The 25427-nt window shown below is 49.1% G+C and overlaps 1 protein-coding gene across 1 annotated transcript in view; it reads right to left on the reverse strand.

The window, feature by feature from the left end:
* The window catches only part of DSN1 (DSN1 component of MIS12 kinetochore complex), a 55405-nt gene extending 30380 nt beyond the window's left edge, over positions 1-25025 (reverse strand). Inside the window, exons 1-4 of the mRNA XM_040415829.1 lie at positions 24899-25025; positions 21526-21771; positions 11086-11159; positions 7846-7918 (exon numbers count right to left, since the gene is read on the reverse strand). Of these exons, the coding sequence (XP_040271763.1) occupies positions 7846-7918; positions 11086-11159; positions 21526-21760 (382 nt within the window). The 5' untranslated portion in view covers positions 21761-21771; positions 24899-25025. The remainder of the gene's footprint in view (positions 1-7845; positions 7919-11085; positions 11160-21525; positions 21772-24898) is intronic.
* Between the last annotated feature and the right edge of the window lie 402 nt (positions 25026-25427).

Consider the following 25427-nt stretch of genomic DNA (forward strand, 5'->3'; position numbering starts at 1 on the left):
TGATTTTTCACGGACCCATTGACTTGAATGGGTCCGCGAACCGTTGACAAAACACGGCTCACGGATGCGGCTGCCAAACGGTGCATTTTCCGATTTTTCCACGGACCCATTGAAAGTCAATGGGTCCGCGAAAAAAAAAACGGAAAACGGAACCACGGACGCACACAACGGTCGTGTGCATGAGACCTAATAACAATTCTGGAGCATCTATACTTATTACTCTATGATGTGCCGTCCCTCTATTATTTCTACTAGAAGTTATGAATGTATTGCTAGCAGTCTGCAGTAAGGGTACAGAGAGGTGGTAACAAGTTGGGGGAGTGTAGTTGCTAGCAATTCATTCATAACTTCTAGTAGAAATAATAAAGGAACGGCACAACATAGAGCCATAAGAATAGATGCTCCAAAATTGTTATTACATGGGAAATGAATGGAGCTATTAAAACAGGCATGTCAGGAGTGGTGAAAGGTCCTCTTTAAGCTTCAGTTATGCACATTTTAGCCATTTCCGTTATTTTAGATACTTAAAGGGAGTCTGTCACCTACATAACATGTTTTAAACTGATTATATAGCTCTGTGGGAGGCAGATCCATAACACTGATGGTACCAGGGTTTTCGTTTTTCAGAGCCTCCTAAGTGACAAAAACAAAGTTTTAAAGATATGCATATTACCTATCGCAAGTGCCCAGGGCGAAGAGTGTGCTGCAAGTGCCCAGGGGCGGAGAGTGTGCTGCAAGTGCCCAGGGGCGGAGAGTGTGCTGCAAGTGCCCAGGGGCGGAGAGTGTGCTGCAAGTGCCCAGGGGCGGAGAGTGTGCTGCAAGTGCCCAGGGGCGGAGAGTGTGCTGCAAGTGCCCAGGGGCGGAGAGTGTGCTGCAAGTGCCCAGGGGCGGAGAGTGTGCTGCAAGTGCCCAGGGGCGGAGAGTGTGCTGCAAGTGCCCAGGGGCGAAGAGTGTGCTGCAAGTGCCCAGGGGCGGAGAGTGTGCTGCAAGTGCCCAGTGCTCCTCGCCTTACTTGCGCCTGACTCCTCTCCTCTGTATCGTCCGGCCAACCCTGTATCCTTGCGGCGTCATTCTCGTCTCCATTCATAATCCAGCGCCTGTGCGCTTCACCGCCGGGTCCAGCCTTGCGCAATACATTGCCCACTGTGGGCAGAGGCATACTGATATGCAGTGCGCACGCGCCGGTTAAGTAACGGGCCCGACGGTTAGCTTTCAAACACATTCATAGACCCTTATTCACCAGACGGAGGCCAGAAAAGTGTTCTTCGGGCCTGGCGTGCATCACCATATCTTTTTCTTTGTTTTAACTTTATAGAAAGATGTACACCGATCTTTCCTATAAAAGTACGCCACCGCACAAAGGTGTACACCAAGTTGCACAGGTATTTTTTGGGTCAAATATCGGGGCTTGTAGGCGAGATAGGACACTGTGTGATATATAGCGGAGTACATCTAGCCTTTACGTTCTGCGATTCAGATTTCCCCATTGTATGCACTATACAACATAAAGGGAATACAAAATGTGAACAGAGCCTAATCGTAACATATTATGGATCTTCAAGGAGTTTGTAATTGAATGTAATAAAAAAGGAGACTTTTGTATTACTTACCAGTAAAGTCTCTTTCTCGCTCTTCCTTGGGGGACACAGGAAACCATGGGTATAGCTCTGCTCCCTAGGAGGCGTGACACTAAGCGAAAGCTGTAAGCCCCTCCTCCATCAGCTATACCCTTCAGCCTGGAGAAGAGACTGCCAGTTGCGTGTCCAAGTAGTGAAAGATAACCACCAACCGGAAAAAGAACTGTCGAGCCCCAACGGGGGCAACCAAGCCGGAACCACAACTGTAACCCAATGAAGGGCGGGTGCTGTGTCCCCCAAGGAAGAGCGAGAAAGAGACTTTACTGGTAAGTAATACAAAAGTCTCCTTTTCTCGCCCATATTCCTTGGGGGACACAGGAAACCATGGGACGTTCCAGAGCAGTCCCAGAAGGGAGGGACCAGAACAAACTCAACCAACACCAGAGGCATCAATCAACTGCCGCCTGCAACACCAGACGGCCTAAAGCAGCGTCAGCCGACGCATGAGTATGCACCCTGTAGAACTTGGTGAAGGTGTGCAAGGAGGACCAAGTGGCCGCCTTGCAAAACTGCTCCGAAGAAGCCCGATTTCTCTGAGCCCAGGAAGCCCCGACCGCTCTAGTGGAGTGAGCGGTAACACCAAGGGGAGGAACCCTGCCCTTGGCGAGATAAGCCTCAGTAACAGCCATCTTGACAAAACGAGCGATAGCAACTTTGGATGCCGCCATCCCTCTGCGCGACCCTTCCGGGACCACAAAGAGCGAGTCAGTATGCCTGAAAGAGCTGGTTACTTCCAGGTAAATCTTGAGCGCCCTGACAACGTCCAGGCGATGAAGCTTCCTCTCCCGCGGATGGGAAGGGGAAGGACACAAAGAGGGGAGAACGATGTCCTCGTTCAGATGAAAGGCGGAGACCACCTTAGGAAGGAAGGAAGGGACCGGACGAAGAACCACCTTGTCCTGGTGGAACACTAGGAAAGGTTCCAGACAGGAGAGTGCAGCCAATTCGGACACCCTCCGAAGAGAGGTGATGGCTACAAGGAAAATAACCTTGCAGGACAGAAGTCGCAAGGAAACCGTCCGCAGAGGCTCGAAAGGAGAAGCCTGGAGCGCTGAGAGAACCAGGTTCAGGTCCCAGGGCGGTACCGGAGGGCGATACGGGGGAACCGCGTGAGCCACGCCCTGAAGGAAGGTCTTGACAGGACCAAGGGGGGCCAGTGGGCGCTGAAACAAAATGGACAGCGCAGATACCTGACCCTTCAAAGAACTAAGGCCTAGACCTTGGGCCAGTCCGCTCTGCAGGAAGGACAAAACGGTGGGGAGAGAAAAGCGGAGCGGAGGAATCCCCAGATCGGCACAGAACCCCAAAAAAGTCCTCCAGGTCCTATAATAGATCCTAGAAGAGGACGGCTTACGGGCGCGGATCATGGTGCGGACGACGTCCGCAGAAAAGCCCCTACGTGTCAGGACGGTGGTCTCAACAACCACGCCGTCAAACGTAGGGACCCTAAACGCGGGTGGAAGATCGGTCCCTGAGAGAGAAGATCTTCCCTGGCGGGCAGTGGCCAGGGCGCGTCTGCCAGGAGCAGCATGAGGTCGGCATACCAAGACCGGCGGGGCCAGTCCGGAGCGACCAGAATCACCGAGACGCCTTCCGCCGCGATCTTCCGAAGGACCTTGGGCAGGAGAGGGATGGGAGGGAATATGTATGGGCGCGCGAAGCCTCGCCAAGGAAGAACGAGGGCGTCGGCTCCGCAAGCTCCCGGATCCCTGGCCCTGGACAGATAGGCGGGGACCTTGTGATTGAATTTTGAGGCCATGAGGTCCACGTCCGGAATGCCCCAACGAAGGCAAATGGCCTCGAATACCTCCGGGTGAAGAGACCACTCGCCGGGGTCGACGGTGGTGCGACTGAGGAAGTCCGCCGCCCAATTGTCCACCCCTGGAATAAAAATTGCAGATAGGGCCGGGACGTGGGCTTCCGCCCAACGGAGAATGCTGGTGACCTCCCGCATCGCTGCGAGTGCCCCCCTGGTGGTTTATGTACACCACGGCCGTGGCGTTTGTCTGATTGTACACGAACTGGATGACCCTTCAGCAGATGAGTCCAGTGTCGTAGAGACAGAAGGGCCGCTCTCAGTTCCAGGACATTGATCGAGAGTTTGGACTCCGATGGAGACCAAATGCCCTGGACGGATCGGGGAGGAAACACGCCTCCCCAGCCCGAGAGACTGGCATCGGTTGTAACCACCAACCAGTTGAGTGGCAGAAAGGACCTGCCCAGAAGAGGGGACTGTAACCACCAGCGGAGAGATGACCGCACCGGAGGCGAAAGATGGAAGGGATGATCCAGAGACTGCGGCGATTTGTCCCAGGAGGAGAGGATCGCCCGTTGGAGAGGGCGGGAGTGAAACTGCGCAAATGGGATCGCCTCGAAGCAGGCAACCATCTGCCCCAATACCCGCATGCAGAAGCGGAAGGACGGTCGACGGTGGAGAAGGAGACCCCGAACCGCCCCACGGAGGATCAGACGTTTTTCCGAGGGAAGACGTACCTCCGCCGCTCCCGTGTCTAAAAGCATTCCCAGGAAGACGAGTTGTCTGGAGGGGGGAAGAGAGGACTTGGGGAAGTTGATGACCCAACCGAACCTCGCCAGAGTCTCTAGAGTGAGATCCACGCTGGCAACCGCTTGAGAAAGGGACGGAGCCTTGATGAGGATATCGTCCAAGTACGGTAGCAGAAAAACACCCCTGGAACGGAGTAAGGCTAAAACCGGGGCCAGGACCTTGGTGAACACCCGGGGGGCTGTTGCCAGTCCAAAGGGAAGGGCGACAAATTGGAAGTGGAGGTCCCCCACGGCGAATCGAAGGAAGCGATGGTGACACTGGGCTACCGGAACATGGAGGTAGGCATCCTGTATATCGATGGAAGACATGAAATCTCCCTGCTCCAGGGAAGCCACCGCGGAGCGGAGGGACTCCATCCGAAACCGTCGAAGGAGGAGAAAACGGTTGAGCTTTTTGAGGTCCAAAATGGGCCGCACCGAACCTCCCTTCTTGGGAACTACAAAGAGGTTCGAGTAGAACCCTTGGAATCTTTCCTCTAGAGGAACGGGGGTAATCACCCCCCTGTCCAGTAAGGCTTGAACGGCCGCGGAGAACGCAGCCGCGTCTTTCGGGTCTCGCGTGGGGCGGGAGCGAAAGAACCGATCCGGAGGGAAGGATGCAAATTCGATTTTGTATCCGGAGGACACAATTTCGAGGGCCCAGGCGTCGGAGACGTGAGCCATCCAGACGTCCTTGAAAAGGAGGAGCCGGCCCCCCACCCGGGTGGGTGGGGGCGCGCCTTCAGGCAGAGGACTGTTTTGCTGCGGGTGTGCGGGCAGCCTGCGGCTTGCGCCAGGAGGGCTGCGCCCGAAAAAACGGCTTCCTACGCTTGTCCTGGGGAGGAGCCGAAGCGGCAGCTGTGGTGGGAGCCCCAGAGGCCCTGCGGGAGGACCGAAAACGAGACGCACCAGGGCGTCCGCGGGGGGCGCCCCTGGCTTGGGGTTGAGGAAGATGGGTGCTTTTACCACCCGTGGCCTCTGAAATAAGTTCGTCTAAGCGGACCCCGAAAAGGCGGGAACCCGCAAACGGTAGACCCGCCAAGGAACGTTTGGAGGCAGCGTCCGCTTTCCAGACCTTCAGCCAGAGCTCCCTCCTGACGGCAACTGCCAGGGCGGAGGAGCGTGCAATAAGGGCTCCCGCATCAAGGGAGGCCTCACAGACAAAATTCCCGGCCCGAATAATAAGCTGGGCCAAGGAACGTAGGTCCTGGATGGGGATGTCCGAGTCCAACTCCTGTTCCAGCTGCGTACCCCAAGCAGAGATTGCTTTCCCTGCCCAAGCAGAGGCAAAAACCGGTCTGAGGGCAGAACCGGAGGCAGCAAAAATGCCCTTGGACAGGGTCTCCATGCGACGGTCCTCCGCTGACTGAAGAGAGGACCCGTCGGGAACAGGGATGGCCGTGTTCTTTGACAGCCGGGCCACAGGGGGGTCCACCTTGGGTGGGGAAGACCAGGTGGCCACGACATCGGCTGGAAAAGGATAGCAAATGTCCAGCTTCTTTGGGTTGACAAAACGGGCGTCCGGGCGAGCCCAAGCCTTAGACACCACGGAGGAGAAATCAGAGTGGATTGGAAAGACTTTTGAGGCCTGCCTGGGTCTGATAAAGGAGACGCTAGCTGCGTCCGAGCTAGGGGGGTCATCCTGCACCTTAAAGGTGTCACGTATATCAGAGATGAGTTGACCCATCGTTGAGGCTAGCTTGGACGGCAGGGCCGAGTCCATTTCCAAATCTGAAGCCGCCAATTCACCTTCAGAGAGCGAATCCTTTGAAAAGGAGAGGCTCGTCTGGGTGCGCACGCGTGGCGGGGAGAGGGAGGCATCCGAGGAGGAGGCTCGCTCTACTCTAATACGCTTCTGAGAGTGCCTAGCTCGGGAGGGGTCACTAGGAGAGGGTGAACCCGCTGCAGCGGCAGAAGCAGTGGACCCGGAGGGCGCGACAGTCAGAGTGGCGTCCTGCGGGGTAGGTGGCCTGTCTATTAGGCGGCCCACGACATGAGTGAGGCTTTCCACGGCCTGGGACAGGGATCTAGCCCAGTCAGGCGGGTCAGAGGAAGCAGGGAGCGACACAGCGGGCGACTGAGGCTGCGGTGGAGCTCGGCATGCAGTACAGTGCGGATCAGACTGCCCCCGGGGAAAGGGTTCCCTACAAGCAGTACAGGCATGGTACCATGGCTTGGCGGCTGCAGAAGGGTCTGACATGGTGGAAAGATGTTGCACTTAAAAGTGAGAACCAAGCAACAGTACTGTGGCACGGAGGGGGTTAAACAGTCCTACCAGACCCGGAGATACAAGCGGCAGCTGTAAGGGGAACAGACTGAGGAGGCTGTGGAGGAGAGGCAGCAGCACGGAGCTGAATGGCTTCAGGATCGCACGGCAGAGAGATGAACCCGGAAGTAGCGGAGCGCAGCAGCACGGAGCTGAATGTGTAAGGAAGCTCCGCCCCCCCTCTGCCGTGCTGAAGCCGAAGCAGAGCCGCGCGCGCGCGGCAAAATGATTTTAACCCCCAAGGATGTTGAAGTGCCGGCCATGACATGGCGCCGTTCATGCCAGGAAAACGGCTCCCACCGCGCCTAGATGTAGCAGACGGCTTGCATGTCTGCAGCCGTCCCTGTAAGGCAGCGTTCTAGGACTGCCCTCCAACTAAGCCCGGTAACGTCCCGATATTCCGTGGCGGGGGGCGGGGGGGGGTTGTCCGGGATTGTAGCAGTGGCCATGTAACAGTGGCCATGTTGGTAGCAGCGGTGGGAGGGAGGAAGGGGAGGCTGGAGCAGCCACTCTCACCATACGCTGTCTTCGCCCTCAGTCCATCCAGCGGGGGTCGCCCCTTCAGCTCCTGGCACCGCGGTGGCAGGAAGCCGGGGGAGGGACTTGGCGTGCGGGCGACCCTGAGCTGGCGGGACGCAGGGGAGCGAGGCTGCCCTGGTCCACCTTGTCTTCTGTGGGGGAGGCGGCAGTGCGGAATTACCGGCACTGGCGCAACTCAACCCCGGGAGAAACAGAGGGGTCTAATGCGCCTCTGTTGTCCCTGTAGGTAGAAAAAAACCGAGTTAAAAACAACAAATACGTAAAAATAAAAATCATAGGATAACAACCCTGCATAAGCAGGGGGTGTCTTGCCTCCTTGGACACTAAGCAAAAACTGGCAGTCTCTTCTCCAGGCTGAAGGGTATAGCTGATGGAGGAGGGGCTTACAGCTTTCGCTTAGTGTCACGCCTCCTAGGGAGCAGAGCTATACCCATGGTTTCCTGTGTCCCCCAAGGAATATGGGCGAGAAAAATTGTGTATAGCCACTGATCTATTCACTAAAAATCTGTGTAGCGCCACCTGCTGTTTGTTCTTTTCCTTATTTTTTTATTTATTTGCTAGTTTATTAGAGCTAGGCATGTACACCTGAGTTAGGTTCCATTCACACGTCCGTAAGTGTTTTGCGGATCCGCAAAACACGGACACCGGCAATGTGTGATCCGCAATTTGCCCAGAGAACCCCTTTAAAACTTTCCAGGAACCCCATCAACAGGAAATATGAACGCAATAAAAAGGATTCCCATGTGGTTCGGTTACAGTTCACACTTATGGCTGCTCATTCAGACAGGATCATATTAATGGTAAACTGTCAGTCCTTTTAATTACATTTACTAATCAACAAAAAAACTAAATACTCACCGCTAACACGGAACGATTCTGCACTGAAACCGTCTGAATGGGACAGAGAGTTTTCCAAATTGTGAAGGGAGAACTTAACCAAAAAAAGAAACAGAAAAATATCCTCATGACACTACCAGATACAAGCTTTCCTTTATTACTCTTAAAAAAACAACAACACACCTTAACCCTTTCAGAACATGGCAGATTTTTTCCTTCCCTGCCTTCCAAGAGCCATAATTATTTTTTTTCCGTTTTCCGTTCACATTGCCACATAAGGGCTTGTTTTTTGCAGGACAAGTTGTAATTTTTAATGGCATTCTCATTTTACCAATGCTTGCATAGGAAAACGGAGAAAATAAATTCTTTGAGAGGTGCATTTGGAAACAAATGTCAAATACAAGGTTATTTGGGTTTTGTTTTTATGACGCTCACTGTGTGCTAAAAAGACATGACGTATCATTATGGCGATACCAGTCTTTATTATGGTTAAAGGGGTTGTCCCACGAAAAATATTGTACAGTTTTCAAACCAGCCCCTGGATCTGAATACTTTTGTAATTTCATGTAATTAAAAATTTAGCAAAGCCACTGAGCTATTCAATAAAATGTGTCTGTATAGCGCCACCTGCTGTTTGCTCTTTTTCTTATTTCTTTGACCTGCTCACTAAGAAGGCCGCACATGCTCAGTTTCATCCTTCATCTGCCTCCTGAACTGTGATAGGGGGTCCTCTGACTTGCCTCAAACTGCAATAGCGGTGTATGGGATCCTGAGAGGCTATGCACGAGGCAGTTAGCCATGACAGCCCTGGAAACTTTCCCAAGGCCCCAGGCTTTCATGGATACCTAATGAAGCATGCAATTTCATTGCGTGGGCTCCAATTGGAAGGCAGGGGTAGACCCTTCCCCTCCCTAACCTTACAGATGCCAAGATCGCTATTGACTAGAGCATCTTAGGGGGTTAAATGACTGGGATTTGTATCATTGTTGATCCCAATCATTGCGGCTGGGTGCCTGCTGTATTACACAGCCGGCACCCACCACGTATAGAGCAGACTCAGTGTGCGAGCCCCCTCTATACACTTTACACTGCAACATGACATAACTGTACACCGTGGAGGGTGTAAGGGTTAAAGGGGTTGTTTCACTTCAGCAAATGGCATTTATCATGTAGAGGAAGTTATTACAAGGCACTTACTAATGTATTGTGATTGCCAGTATAGCCAGTGGCATATCCGTTTGGTGCATTCTCTCTCTGTGTTTCATGATTATTTCCTACATTTTTGTGTAGGATGCCTTTGTGGTGCATGTGGACCGCGCCGACATCCTCTATTGTATGCATATTTTGCTGGGGATAGTCGATTACTGCGGTCCACATGCGGTGGGGCTGCTCCCCCAATGAAAAACACGCCACAGTGTTAGGGGTTGAGCAGCTCCTCCAGTATTGCCACTATATTTCTGTGTTTTTGTAATGTATTGTGATTGTCCTTATTGCCTCCTTTGCTGGTTTTCATTTTTCCATCACATTATACACTGCTCATTTCCACGGTTACGACCACCCTGGAATCCATCAGTGGTGGTCGTGCTTGCACACTATAGGAAAAAGCATTGGCCTCTTTGGTGACCAGGACCATGGGAACGAACATCGGCTGGCGCTTTTTCCTATAGTGTGCAAGCACGACCACCACTGCTGGATTGCAGGGTGGTCGTAACCATGGAAACAGGCAGTGTATAATGTGAAAAATTAATCCAGCCAGCAAAGGAAGCAATATGGACAATCACAATACATTAGTAAGTGCCTTGTATTAACCTTCTCTACATAATAAATGCTATTTGCTGAAGTGACACAACCCCTTTAATACCTCAACTACTTTTAGCTATCTGTACTCTATAGAAGTTCTACGTCTTTGGTTTCCTCCCAGACTCCAGAGACATACTGATAGGGAACTTAGATTGTGAGCCCCACTGGGGACAGCCTGATGCCAATGTCTGTAAAGCGCTGCGGAATATAGTACCGCTATATAAGTGCATAAAATAAATAACTGCAGAAAACCAATTCCATGCCAGTTTGAAACCTGACAAACATTTTAAGACACCAGTAGCCGTGTCTTCCCCCCCCCCCCCCCCCAAGACTAACAATAATATAACATTTTCAGCCTGAAAAAATAAAAAAAATAAAAATCAAATAGGGCATAAAACCTACGTCTTTTAGCAACATAATCGATAAGAAAGCTCTGGCGCTATAAGCCGATTTATGTCCTCAATGAATGCTCAGTGGAACGCTATTCTACAGGGCAGCAGAATGGAGGCATGAAGGCTGGGTGAATGAGGAGGACATGTTCACTATACAATAGGGATGTATAGGTCAATTTTCAGTTTGGACTGGAGGGATGATTTAAAGATCTTCTGTCAGCAGAATCAATCCTATTAAACAGGGTAGGGCTGACCTTGCTGATTAAAAGCAAAACGCTTGCTACATTCTGGATAAAAAGTTTCTTGAATCCATATGCAAATGATCAGTTAAATGCACCAAAGGAGGGTCCAGACCACTCTGTGGACCCCCATGCTTCCTCTGCCAATCCCTGTGTCTTTCTTGATTGACAGGTTCTTACAGTTATCCTGCTTGGCCTGTCAATCAAGAAGGAGAATGAGGGACTTGCAGAGGAAGCAAAAGGTGTAAGGGTGCACAGAGTGGCCTGGGCCCGCTCCTCCGTTGCAGCGCTGTGCCCCCGCTCTGTTTTGGCGCCCTGTATGCTAATCAATACCTTTGGTACATGGAGGGGGAGACGGCAGCTTTTCTCATGGGGAGTCTAGAAGGTGAGCTTTTTTTTATTGTCCTTGGCTGTGACGCGGCCCGCTGCGACTGGACAGCTCATAGCTGGGGACAAGGAGACGCCCCCCTGAGAAAAGCTGCCGTCTCCTCCTCCATGTACCGATGCTATTGATGGGGTCGGGGGGCACAGAGGGGCGGATGATCAAATAAAATACCGAGGTGACATCTCCTAATCATAAGCTCAGCCTAAGGTATTGATTAATTAAAGTATAAAGTGGTGAAATGCTCATTTGCATATGGATTCAAAGTACTTTTTCTCCAGAATCGATCTGCATAACAAATTATGGCTGTAATCGGCAGGGTCAACTCTGCTAGTCATCATGTCTGGTTTAATAGAATGGATCCTGCTGATAGATGCTCCGCAGACGGGTTGGCTTTTGCTCGTGTGAAGTTCCATCTTCCATTAGCAGAGATGAAGACATGACATACCTCAAAGCAGGACAGCAGGAGTTGAGACAGGCGGTCACTTTCTGGTAATTCCAGACTGATGGCTTCACTGAGCTCTTATAAAGAGAAAAAGAGAATTAGACTTATCTCAGGCTGGAAAAGGATCAGTCAGCTCGCCTGCCTCGCCTGTTTTACTAAATACATCCCCCTGAACACGAAGCAGTCAAGCTATTCATACATTTTCAGTAGGAATAACAAGAGTAATGGCACAAGGCAGAGCTCAGAGAAAAGGAGCTTCAGAGCTTATATTCCATAATGAATACATTTGGTGAGAGGTCCTAGAGACCTTACAATAGGCAGCAAAGGAGTACACACAGAGTAGGATTACAGACACTTCCAAGATTTTTTAACTGATGATCTTTTCTCATCAGTATCTGATCAGTGGGGGTCTGGCACGTGGGACTCCAACTGATCAGCTGTTGGGAGAAGGCACCGGCCTTCTCTCTGCTCACCAAGCACAGCTCTGTACATTGTATAGTGGCCATGCTTGGAATTGCAGCTCATCCCGATTCACTTCGATAGGGCTGAGCTGCGCCTAGGCCGCGTGACAGCCGAATGTGACATCGCTGGCCTAGGAAAGGCTGCGTCGCTACTGTGAGCGCTGGGGTCTTCTCAAACAGCTGATCCTGAGGACCTAAACAGAGGACAAGTCATTAAGTCATCAGTTAAACATTTTCAGAAAACCCCTTTAAGGGGTTCTTCAGGACTTTAAAGTTGAGTGCTTTGTCCCCGGAACTGCTTACAGCACTAAACACTGCAGCTCGCCCCAAGGCCCCTCACTGTGCAGGAGTACAATTAAAAAAGCAGCCAAACATATTGAGTCAGGGCATCTTAACCACCTCCGGACCGCTGTACGCAGATTCGCGTTCCGGAGGTGGCAGCGCTGCGCACAGTCACGCATATACGCGTCATCTCGCGAGACGCGAGATTTCGCTCCAAGCCGGCCCGCGCATGCGCATCGCGGGCCGGCAAAAGTTAAAGAACAAGTTCGTCACCAGCCTGCCAGCAACGATCATTGGCTGGCAGGCTGGCGATTTTTAAAAAATCCAATGACAAGCCATATAACAGATCATATTAGTAAATATGATCTGTTATATGGCTTCTCTGCTGGTCCTTTTCGTCGGTTGGATCCAGCAGAGAAGCAGACATCACTGTGAGTACACCAAACACTTCACTGTAGCCCCAGATCACCCCCCTGCACCCCAATTAACCCTTTGATCACCCCTTTGATCGCCCCTGTCAATCACCAGTGAAAGGAAAAAAAGTGATCAGTGTAAACTGTCACTTTTTTTTTTTCACTAGTATTGGCTGTTAGGTTTTAGGGATAGTTTAGGCCCCTTGGTTAGGTAGTTAGCATCAGTTAGCGCCCACCCCACCGCACCGCAGTCACTTTTATTCGCTGAATAGCGTATCGCTAATCAGCATTTGTACTTTTATAGTATCTGTAAGTGATCAAAACTGATCACGGTCAGATCTATAATAGTATTAGTGTCACTTTAGTTCGCCCTCCACCCAAAACGCAGTGTTTGCCCGATCAGCCCTGATCGGTCGCCCACACGTGCGTTCACCCACGCCCGCCCCACCGCAGTGACAAAAAATATATATTTTTTGATCACTGCACATTCATTTTACACGCACTGCGGCAATAAAAAAATCAGTTTTGATATTTTTTATCAACCGCAGCGGCCTCCGGTACTTCGCTAGCCTCCCCTTTGTAAGACAGGCTTGCTTTTTTTCTTGGGTAGTCTCAGGGAATACCCCTAAATTTAGTAGTCCAAAATGTCAAACAGGGGGTATTCTTCTGAAGAGGCCTACAGGATTCTGACCCAGTCGGATGAGGAGTGGGAACCCTCATCTGATGAATCTAGCGGGTCAGAATATGAACCTGTGGAAAGCAGTGGCTCTCTGACCCAAAGTTCGGACGAGGAGGTGGAGGTCCCTGGCAGCACCAGGCGTACCCGGTCCCGTGTCGCTAGACCACAGGTTGTGCAGGATCCGCTTCAAGAGCAGCAGAGTGGGGCTGTCGCTGCCGGATCACGTGGTGAGGCATACACCAGCAGCGCAGCCCTCCCTGGACCTAGTACCAGCACTGCCGTACAACATGGTGACGTGGCGAGCACCAGAAGGGCAGTTGAAGCTGGTACGGTGGCACGTGCAGTAGTTACCCCGTCGCAGCCACCGCACAGACAGGCCCGTAGAGCCCATAGAATCCCTGAGGTGCTGGCAAACCCTGATTGGCAGTCACCAACTTCAGCCGCACCTGTAGTTCCCCCTTTCACCGCCCAGTCTGGAGTTCGGGTTGAGACGGCTCAAATCGGTTCGGCCCTGGGATTTTTTGAGCTGTTCTTGACTGCGGAGCTCTTGGACTTAGTCGTGGCAGAGACCAACCAGTATGCCACACAATTTATATCCGCCAACCCGGGAAGCTTTTATGCCCAGCCTTTCCGGTGGAAACCAGTCCAAGTTTCCGAAATTAAAATTTTTTTGGGCCTTCTCCTCAACATGGGCCTGACAAAAAAGCATGAATTGCGGTCATATTGGTCAACGCACCCGATTCATCACATGCCCATGTTCTCTGCTGCTATGTCCAGGGCACGATTTGAGGCCATCCTCCGTTTCCTGCATTTTAGCGACAACACCACCTCCCGTCCCAGAGGCCACCCAGCTTTTGACCGGCTCCACAAAATTCGGCCCCTCATAGACCATTTCAACCAGAAATTTGCAGATTTGTATACCCCCGAGCAAAACATCTGCGTAGACGAGTCCCTAATACATTTTACCGGGCGCCTTGGCTTCAAACAGTACATCCCAAGCAAGCGCGCCCGGTATGGGGTCAAATTGTATAAGCTCTGTGAAAGGGCCACAGGCTATACCCACAAATTTCGGATCTATGAGGGAAAAGATCAGACCCTGGAGCCGGTCGGTTGCCCTGACTACCTGGGGAGCAGTGGGAAGACAGTCTGGGACTTGGTGTCACCCTTATTCGGCAAGGGGTACCATCTTTATGTGGACAATTTTTACACAAGTGTGGCCCTCTTTAGGCATTTGTTTCTAGAACGGATTTGCGCCTGTGGCACCGTGCGAACTAGTCGCGTGGGCTTCCCCCAACGGCTTGTAACCACCCGTCTTGCAAGGGGGGAGAGGGCTGCCTTGTGTAACGAAGAACTGCTCGCGGTGAAATGGAGAGACAAGCGTGACGTTTACATGCTCTCCTCCATTCACGCAGACACGACAATCCAAATTGAGCGAGCAACCCGTGTCATTGAAAAGCCCCTCTCAGTCCACGACTATAATGCGCTCATGGGAGGGGTGGACTTCAATGACCAGATGTTGTCTCCGTATTTAGTTTCCCGCAGAACCAGACGCTGGTATAAGAAGGTGTCTGTATATTTAATTCAATTGGCGCTCTACAATAGTTTTGTTCTCTACAGTAAGGCTGGGAGAACACGATCTTTCCTCAAATTCCAGGAAGAGATCATCGAGAACCTCCTTTACCCAGGAGGTTCCGTGGCCCCATCCCCCAGTGTAGTTAGCCGTCTACACGAGCGACATTTCCCCAGTGTCGTTCCTGGTACCTCAACCCAACCGTCACCCCGAAAAAGATGTCGTGTCTGTAGCAGGAGTGGAATAAGGCGTGACACCCGCTATTTCTGTCCTGACTGTCCGGACCACCCTGCCCTATGCTATGGAGAGTGTTTCCGGAAGTACCACACACAGGTACACCTAGCATAGGGATTGCATCTCACAGGACAGGCACACAGGGCTATTAGGGCCCTTTCTCTCACAGCTGCTGCAAACCTCTCCTTTCACCTGGGATAAAGTGCATAACGTACTTCGCCACATCTTTGGGCGATTTGCGCTTTGCACATTGTCCCATGGGGAAGGAGAGGTTTGTTCTATAAAGGTAAAAAAAACTAAACAAAAAAAAAAATACCGGTAAGTAAAAAAGTTAAAAAAGTTTAAAAAAGTTAATATGTTCTGTTCTAAAGTTAATAAAGTTATTGCTTTGCGGCCTGGTTTTTTCTTTTTTGTTTTGTTTTTTTTACCTTCCAGGTGGACCAACCGATCGACTAGCTGCAGCACTGATGTGTATTCGGACAGAAGCATTGCGCTGCTGTCAGATTACACGCAAGTCGGTGTATGCGGCGCTGCAAGACGAGATTTCTCCTCTGCAGTAAAAGATACGTTTGCCGAGGCATATGAGCTGAGGAGGTGGCGGTGTTCCTATACTTTGGCAAACACTTTGTATATATAAAAAAAAAATCCCGGCAATGATTTATTCATCCACATCGATTGATGTGAATGGAGAAATCGGGTTTGCCAGGGCATACGAGCTGAAGTGGGTATGGATGTTGGGCGGAGCTCCTATGTCCTGGCAGACGCCTTTCCCCTCCTTTTTCTTTTTTTGGCAGAGATTTTTTCATCCACATTGATCGATGCGAATGAAGAAATCTGTGCCGTTCATTTTTTTCTTTCAGCCCAGAGGCTGAACGGAAAAAAAAAATCTCATTACCCGTATGCTCAATATAAGGAGAATAGCAGAAACTCCTAATGCTGGGCATACATGTAATGATTGCGGAGACCCTCAAATGCCAGGGCAGTACAAACACCCCACAAATAACACCATTTTGGAAAGAAGACACCCCAAGGTATTCACTGAGGGGCATATTGAGTCCATGAAAGATTGAAATTTTTGTCCCAAGTTAGCGGAAAGGGAGACTTTGTGAGAACAAAATCCAAAAAATCTATTTCCGCTAACTTGTGCCAAAATTTTTTTTTTTTCAATGAACTCGCCATGCCCCTCATTGAATACCTTGGGGTGTCTTCTTTCCAAAAGGGGGTCACATGTGGGGTATTTATACTGCCCTGGCATTTTAGGGGCCCCAAAGCGTGAGAAGAAGTCTGGTATCCAAATGTCTAAAAATGCCCTCCTAAAAGGAATTTGGGCACCTTTGCCCACCTAGGCTGCAAAAAAGTGTCACACATGTGGTATCTCCGTATTCAGCAGAAGTTGGGGAATATGTTTTGGGGTGTCATTTTACATATACCCATGCTGGGTGAGATAAATATCTTGGTCAAATGCCAACTTTGTATAAAAAAAATGGGAAAAGTTGTCTTTTGCCAAGATATTTCTCTCACCCAGCATGGGTATATGTAAAATGACACCCCAAAACACATTCCCCACCTTCTCCTGAGTACGGAGATACCAGATGTGTGACACTTTTTTGCAGCCTAGGTGGGCAAAGGGGCCCACATTCCAAAGAGCACCTTTCGGATTTCACAGGTCATTTACCTACTTACCACACATTAGGGCGCCTGGAAAATGCCAGGGCAGTATAACTACCCCACAAGTGACCCCATTTTGGAAAGAAGACACCCCAAGGTATTCCGTGAGGGGCATGGCAAGTTCCTAGAATTTTTTATTTTTTGTCACAAGTTAGTGGAAAATGATGATTTTTTTTTTTTTTTTTCATACAAAGTCTCCTATTCCACTAACTTGTGACAAAAATTTTTTTTTTCCATGAACTCACTATGCCCATCAGCGAATACCTTGGGGTCTCTTCTTTCCAAAATGGGGTCACTTGTGGGGTAGTTATACTGCCCTGGCATTCTAGGGGCCCAAATGTGTGGTAAGGAGTTTGAAATCAAATTCTGTAAAAAATGACCTGTGAAATCCGAAAGGTGCTCTTTGGAATATGGGCCCCTTTGCCCACCTAGGCTGCAAAAAACTGTCACACATCTGGTATCTCCGTACTCAGGAGAAGGTGGGGAATGTGTTTTGGGGTGTCATTTTATATATACCCATGCTGGGTGAGAGAAATATCTTGGCAAAAGACAACTTTTCCCATTTTTTTATACAAAGTTGTCATTTGACCAAGATATTTATCTCACCCAGCATGGGTATATGTAAAAAGACACCCCAAAACACATTCCTCAACTTCTCCTGAGTACGGAGATACCAGATGTGTGACACTTTTTTGCAGCCTAGGTGGGCAAAGGGGCCCACATTCCAAAGAGCACCTTTTGGATTTCACAGGTCATTTACCTACTTACCACACATTAGGGCCCCTGGAAAATGCCAGGGCAGTATAACTACCCCACAAGTGACCCCATTTTGGAAAGAAGACACCCCAAGGTATTCCGTGAGGGGCATGGCGAGTTCCTAGAATTTTTTATTTTTTGTCACAAGTTAGTGGAAAATGATGATTTTTTTTTTTTTTTTTTTTTCATACAAAGTCTCATATTCCACAAACTTGTGACAAAAAATAAAAACTTCCATGAACTCACTATGCCCATCAGCGAATACCTTGGGGTCTCTTCTTTCCAAAATGGGGTCACTTGTGGGGTAGTTATACTGCCCTGGCATTCTAGGGGCCCAAATGTGTGGTAAGGAGTTTGAAATCAAATTCTGTAAAAAATGACCTGTGAAATCCGAAAGGTGCTCTTTGGAATATGGGCCCCTTTGCCCACCTAGGCTGCAAAAAAGTGTCACACATCTGGTATCCCCGTACTCAGGAGAAGTTGAGGAATGTGTTTTGGGGTGTCTTTTTACATATACCCATGCTGGGTGAGATAAATATCTTGGTCAAATGACAACTTTGTATAAAAAAATGGGAAAAGTTGTCTTTTGCCAAGATATTTCTCTCACCCAGCATGGGTATATATAAAATGACACCCCAAAACACATTCCCCACCTTCTCCTGAGTACGGAGATACCAGATGTGTGACACTTTTTTGCAGCCTAGGTGGGCAAAGGGGCCCATATTCCAAAGAGCACCTTTCGGATTTCACAGGTCATTTTTTACAGAATTTGATTTCAAACTCCTTACCACACATTTGGGCCCCTAGAATGCCAGGGCAGTATAACTACCCCACAAGTGACCCCATTTTGGAAAGAAGAGACCCCAAGGTATTCGCTGATGGGCATAGTGAGTTCATAGAACTTTTTTTTTTTTGTCACAAGTTAGTGGAATATGAGACTTTGTAAGAAAAAAAAAAAAAAAAAAATCATCATTTTCCGCTAACTTGTGACAAAAAATAAAAAGTTCTATGAACTCACTATGCCCATCAGTGAATACCTTAGGGTGTCTACTTTCAGAAATGGGGTCATTTGTGGGGTGTTTGTACTGTCTGGGCATTGTAGAACCTCAGGAAACATGACAGGTGCTCAGAAAGTCAGAGCTGCTTCAAAAAGCGGAAATTCACATTTTTGTACCATAGTTTGTAAACGCTATAACTTTTACCCAAACCATTTTTTTTTACCCAAACATTTTTTTTTTATCAAAGACATGTAGAACTATAAATTTAGAGCAAAATTTCTATATGGATCTCGTTTTTTTTGCAAAATTTTACAACTGAAAGTGAAAAATGTCATTTTTTTGCAAAAAAATCGTTAAATTTCGATTAATAACAAAAAAAGTAAAAATGTCAGCAGCAATGAAATACCACCAAATGAAAGCTCTGTTAGTGAGAAGAAAAGGAGGTAAAATTCATTTGGGTGGTAAGTGTCATGACCGAGCAATAAACGGTGAAAGTAGTGTAGGTCAGAAGTGTAAAAAGTGGCCTGGTCTTTCAGGGTGTTTAAGCACTGGGGGCTGAGGTGGTTAAAAACGGCAGGTCTTGTGAGAGGTTCTAGGTGTGCTGTGGTTGGCACCTACCAAAATGGTTCAAGGAAAGAACCTGTGAACCAGCAAAGGGAACATAGGAAGTTAGTTATTCCCAAAGTCGCGCATGACTTCGTTGAATAACTTCGGTAGTTGATTTTTAAAGTGGAAAACTTCGGTTTCGGTTACGAGGTACAGAACAGTCGGTTTCGATTTTTAAAGTGGTTTTCCACTTTAAAAATCAACTACTGAAGTTATTCAACGGAGTCTCGAGCAACTTCGTTAATAACTTACTTCGGAACATTGGAGCCCATACATTCTAAAGGTCCATTTCACACGTCCGTATGTGTTTTGCGGATCCGGAAAACACGGACACCAGTAATGTGCGGACCGCACATTGCTGGCACTCTCGTAGAAAATGCCTTTTCTTGTTCGCAATTGCAGACAAGAATAGGACATGTTCTATTTTTTTGCGAAACTGAAGTGCGGATCTGGAAGTGCGGATGCGGAAAGCACATTCCGGCCCCATTTAAAATGAATGGGTCCGCACCTGTTCCGCAAAATTGCGGAACGGATGCGGACCCTTTTTGCGGACGTGTGAATGGACCCTAATACTGTATGGAGACGGATCTCTGTATAGTATTATTCCGAAGTTTTGAACAAAGCGACTTCTGATGAAGCATCCGAAGCTCGCTTTGCTCAACACTACTACAAAAGCAAAAATTGCTTAAAAAGTTAATGCCGGACACCTACAGAGGTTTTAAGGGGTTCAATTCATCGAATGCTCACAGCTGTTTTCGCAGCACGAGGGGAACCTGCACAATGTTGGGGGTCGGCAACCCTTTCAAATTCGACAGCTGACCAACGCATAGATCCTGGTACCACAAGACAATTCGTCTGGTACACCACTGAAGATAATTTTCCGGGCACAACACTGCAGTGTACAGTCGTGGCCAAAAGTTTTGAGAATTACATAAATATTGGAAATTGGAAAAGTTGCTGCTTAAGTTTTTATAATATCAATTTGCATATACTCCAAAATGTTATGAAGAGTGATCAGATGAATTGCATAGTCCTTCTTTGCCATGAAAATTAACTTAATCCCCAAAAAACCTTTCCACTGCATTTCATTGCTGTCATTAAAGGACCTGCTGAGATCATTTCAGTAATCGTCTTGTTAACTCAGGTGAGAATGTTGACGAGCACAAGGCTGGAGATCATTATGTCAGGCTGAATGGGTTAATATGGCAGACTTGACATGTTAAAAGGAGGGTGATGCTTGAAATCATTGTTCTTCCATTGTTAACCATGGTGACCTGCAAAGAAACGCGTGCAGCCATCATTGCGTTGCATAAAAATGGCTTCACAGGCAAGGATATTGTGGCTACTAAGATTGCACCTCAATCAACAATTTATAGGATCATCAAGAACTTCAAGGAAAGAGGTTCAATTCTTGTTAAGAAGGCTTCAGGGCGTCCAGGAAAGTCCAGCAAGCGCCAGGATCGTCTCCTAAAGAGGATTCAGCTGCGGGATCGGAGTGCCACCAGTGCAGAGCTTGCTCAGGAATGGCAGCAGGCAGGTGTGAGCGCATCTGCACGCACAGTGAGGAGAAGACTTTTGGAAGATGGCCTGGTGTCAAGAAGGGCAGCAAAGAAGCCACTTCTCTCCAAAAAAAACATCAGGGACAGATTGATCTTCTGCAGAAAGTATGGTGAATGGACTGCTGAGGACTGGGGCAAAGTCATATTCTCCGATGAAGCCTCTTTCCGATTGTTTGGGGCATCTGGAAAAAGGCTTGTCCGGAGAAGAAAAGGTGCGCGCTACCATCAGTCCTGTGTCATGCCAACAGTAAAGCATCCTGAGACCATTCATGTGTGGGGTTGCTTCTCATCCAAGGGAGTGGGCTCACTCACAATTTTGCCCAAAAACACAGCCATGAATAAAGAATGGTACCAAAACACCCTCCAACAGCAACTTCTTCCAACAATCCAACAACAGTTTGGTGAAGAACAATGCATTTTCCAGCACGATGGAGCACCGTGCCATAAGGCAAAAGTGATAACTAAGTGGCTCGGGGACCAAAACGTTGACATTTTGGGTCCATGGCCTGGAAACTCCCCAGATCTTAATCCCATTGAGAACTTGTGGTCAATCCTCAAGAGGCGGGTGGACAAACAAAAACCCACTAATTCTGACAAACTCCAAGAAGTGATTATGAAAGAATGGGTTGCTATCAGTCAGGAATTGGCCCAGAAGTTGATTGAGAGCATGCCCAGTCGAATTGCAGAGGTCCTGAAAAAGAAGGGCCAACACTGCAAATACTGACTCTTTGCATAAATGTCATGTAATTGTCGATAAAAGCCTTTGAAACGTATGAAGTGCGTGTAATTATATTTCACTACATCACAGAAACAACTGAAACAAAGATCTAAAAGCAGTCTAGCAGCAAACTTTGTGAAAACTAATATTTGTGTCATTCTCAAAACTTTTGGCCACGACTGTACAGTCTCTGGCTCCCCTGTTCACGCAGATTCGATGCTGGAGAACAGAAGCGGCCACTGACCTGTGTGTGATGAGCAGATCACCCTCCTGCCAATCACACATACAGCATCAGTTTGGGCCTTCACAGAGCATAGACCTCTCACAAACCAAGTTTCAAGATAGACTATATACGGTCAGAATGTTCTCCAGCATCAAGTCTACAAGATAAAGAAAAATAACAGATTGGCAGAGTGAATTTAATCTGAACAGGAATAAGAAGATGGAAGGCTTCTTCTTTTATATTGTTAAAACTTAGAACTGAGGCAACAACCCCAACCTGTGGCACTGTGGTAAATTGGAGGCAAGGTCCTACGATGTTTTTTGCCAACAGATCTTCTTAAGGATTTTCTTCTCTGCTGGGGGCTGGGAGAATTCTCTTTAAACGACAAGTTGTTTGGACTATTTTTGAGCTTCTTGGCTGGGCTTGGGCTTGTCGCTGCGGCATGTGGAGGAGTGGAGGACTTCTTTCTTGTGCTTGATCGAGTGGGAGTGACATTGGGAGTAGTCTCCATTCTGTCTCTACCTATAATAGATAATATAAAAGTTACTTAACCAGAAATGTGATCTGCCCTCAGAAAACCTTACAGCTGTGATTCAATAGCAGTGGACGTATACCGGACATGTAAGACTACTTTCATACATGTGGTAAGGCTATCCTGCAGGCTATTTCGGCAAGCTTGGCTGAATACGACCGTGCACCGCCAGACCCCGATTTTTGTCGGGCTGAAACTCGCCGCTCAAGCCGGAAACTGGGCGAATCCCCGCCCGATCCCAATCAAGTCCATGGGCTCCAGCGGTGCACAGCCTGCAGGACAGCTTTACTGCATGTGTGAAAGTAACCTCAGGTAAAAAGATGTTCACTTCCCTTACGGCGACATTACCGCGCCGACCCTGCATGATGACTTGAAGTCACTGGGCGCGAGTATTGGGGTGTTTTCCTCAATCAAGATGGCTGAGACGGCCCTTCCCCGATCAAATGGATGAGGTATGTTTTTTGTTTTTTTTACTGCCATTTCAGGAAAAATTGATTCAGTACCCTGAAGCAGCTGCTGCGGCGGGTGGACGTGGCTAGGACACATGCGGCCAGATGTGCTGTGTTCCTGCACCTTAAAGGGGTTGTCCAGGTTCAGAGCTGAACCCGGACATAACCAGAATTTCACCCAGGCAGCCCTCTGACAAGAGCATCGGAGCAGTTCATGCTCCGATGCTCTCCTTTGCCCTGCCCTGAATCGCGCAGGTCAAAGGCATTTTGTGGAGTTCTGGTGAAGAACCAGGCTCTCCTTCAGGCTGCCAGTCGGAGGTTTCAGCCCAGCAGTGAGCCCGGTGATGTCACCAGCACTGATAGGCGGGCTTTAGCGCTGCCCTAGCCTGTAAAACGGCTAGGGCAGCGCTAAAGCCCGCCCATCAGAGCCGGTGACGTCACCGAACACCGATCTCCGTACAGTATTATTCCGAAGTTTTGAACAAAGCAACTTCGGATGAAGCATCCGAAGCTCAGTTCGCTCGACACTAGTCATCAATATCAGATTAGCGGGGGTCTGACACCCGTTACCCCAGCAGATCAGCTGTTGCAACTGCAGGGGTGAGCAGTGTAATTACAACGATCATGTATGAATAAGGCATCTGAGGGGTACAATGACGGGGGACGGAGCAATTGATGTTCCCTGTCACTGCAGCAAAAATGTGCTTCGTGACAAAGCAAATTTTTTCGTAAAATTTGGCGAGGCAGCCAAGTTGAATTTTTGAATACCGTATTTTTCGCCCTTTAAGACGCACCGGCCCATAAGACGCACTTAGGTTTTTGAGGAGGAAAATAAGAAAAAAAATATTTTGAACCAAAAGGTGTGCTTTTGGTGGGCTTTGAACTAATGGTAGCTTGTGGCTGGCACTGTTATGGGGGCGTCTGTGGATGGCATGACACTGTTATGGGGGCGTCTGTGGATGGCATGACACTGTTATGGGGGCGTCTGTGGATGGCATGACACTGCTATGGGGGGGGATCTGTGGATGGCATGACACTGCTATGGGGGGGGATCTGTGGATGGCATGACACTGCTATGGGGGGGGGGATCTGTGGATGGCATGACACTGCTATGGGGGGGGATCTGTGGATGGCATGACACTGCTATGGGGGGATCTGTGGATGGCATGACACTGCTATGGGGGGGGATCTGTGTATGGCATGACACTGCTATGGGGGCGTCTGTGGATTGCATGACACTGCTATGGGAGGGATCTGTGGATGGTATGACACTGCTATGGGGGGGATCTGTGGATGGCATGACACTGCTATGGGGGGGGGATCTGTGGATGGCATGACACTGCTATGGGGGGGGGGATCTGTGGATGACAGATGAATAGCATCTTATGCTATTTGACATCCACAGATCCCCCCCATAACAGTGTCAGCCACTGTGAATGACCCCCAATACAGGGGGTGGGGGCTAGCATCTACACTAGTTTTTAAATGGCAGTGGGGGCGCAGTGCAGTCATTGTATTCCATTGCACAGGGCCCCGCTCACTGTACTAATAGTATCTACTGTAACTGCAGGCAGGCAATGGTTAACTATAGATATGTTCGATCCAGCAGCATGTACTTACGATCATAGCAGGCTGGAGGCAGGAGGCTGGGCAGGCGGGCACTGGCAGCGTAACTTCCTACGTCACGTGCCTGCGCCGCCTGCTTCATTCAGAAAGTAGTACAGGCTGCTCAGTGCTGGATCGAACATATCTATAGTTAACCATTGCCTGCCTGCAGTTACAGTAGATAGCATTAGTACAGTGAGCGGGGCCCGGTGCAATAGAATACAGTGACTGCACCGGGCCCCGCTGCCATTACAAAACTAAAGGCCGGCCCCCAGCCCCTCCTCGCTGATGCACACGCCGGCCGCGCAGCTTGCGGTCGGCGGTGTATCAGTGTAAAAATGGCAGCCTTCGTTTCATAAGACGCACTGCCATTTTCCTCCCACTTTTTCGTCTTACAGGGCGAAAAATACAGTACTTTGCTCATCACTTGTTGGAAGATATGCCCATTAGCTCAGGGATATCACCATAATGGAGGTCAATAGACAAGCATAATGGAACCGCTCCGTTCTTCTTGCCCATAGACCTCCATTATGACTGATCCAAACAGAACGCCTCTAAGTAGTGTTGAGCGAACTTGCGTTTTAAGTTCAGCGTCTAAAGTTCGGGTTATCGAAGTATCCCGTTATGGATTCCGCTACCACGGACCATAACGGAATTTAGAATCCATAACGCGATTCTTCGATAACCTGAACCCGAACTTTAGACGCCGAACTTAAAACACAAGTTCGCTCAACACTATTCATAAGGTTGACATGAACCCGCCCTAATATATCATCTATAAACTCGCTCCACAAAGTAGCCTGCCTAAAAATAAGCTTTATTTCCGTGGCCTTCAAACGGTGCCTCTCCAGCTACAACAACCCTCAGCATGCCCAGACAGAGCTCCTACTGGGAGTCGCAATTTTGCAGCCACAGCTTTAAAACCTCAGGACTATTCCATGAGCGGAGGAGGGGGGGGGGGGGGGGGTTCAACGACTGAGCCGTTGATCTATTCCAAATGCTTTCCAGAACAGTCCCTGTTACAAACAACACAAGCACGGGAGCCAGCTCTCATAATACATACCGTTCACAGGCGTCGGTAACTTTCTATTTACCCGGAAGTAAGAAACGGCAGAAAAAGCGCCACCCAATCACAGCCAATAGCAGCCTTTCCAAGAACTGACCAATAGCGGTGCAGCTCTTATCTGCATCCGCGCCTGTATAGCGAAAGAGGAGTGATGTCATTGGTCGGGGGGGTTGAGGACGGTTAGGCGCGCTTTTTTGAGGCGACGATTTGTTTGTGGAGTAGTTGAGGCGATGTGTCGCACGTCGGGGTTGGGGGTTGGTTACTCATAGTGGGTGTCCCAGTAGGTGGCGCAGTCTATAGCAGAGCCTAATCGTTTGTACAGCCGGCAGGAAAAGGTTAAATGCCGAAGGCCCCTTTTCAGACGGCCATAAGTCCGGCTCCTTCACACACAGGGCAGGGGATATCTGCATTGGCCTGCTTTGTGCCACATGTATCAAGTGTGGAATGCTTCAGAAATTTGCCTCACCTTAGGGCTCATGCACACGACTGTTGTTTTGCGGTCTGCAAATTGCGGATCCGCGAAACA

The sequence above is a fragment of the Bufo bufo genome, chromosome 1, assembly GCF_905171765.1.
Source record: "Bufo bufo chromosome 1, aBufBuf1.1, whole genome shotgun sequence".
Taxonomy (NCBI): Eukaryota; Metazoa; Chordata; class Amphibia; order Anura; family Bufonidae; genus Bufo; species Bufo bufo.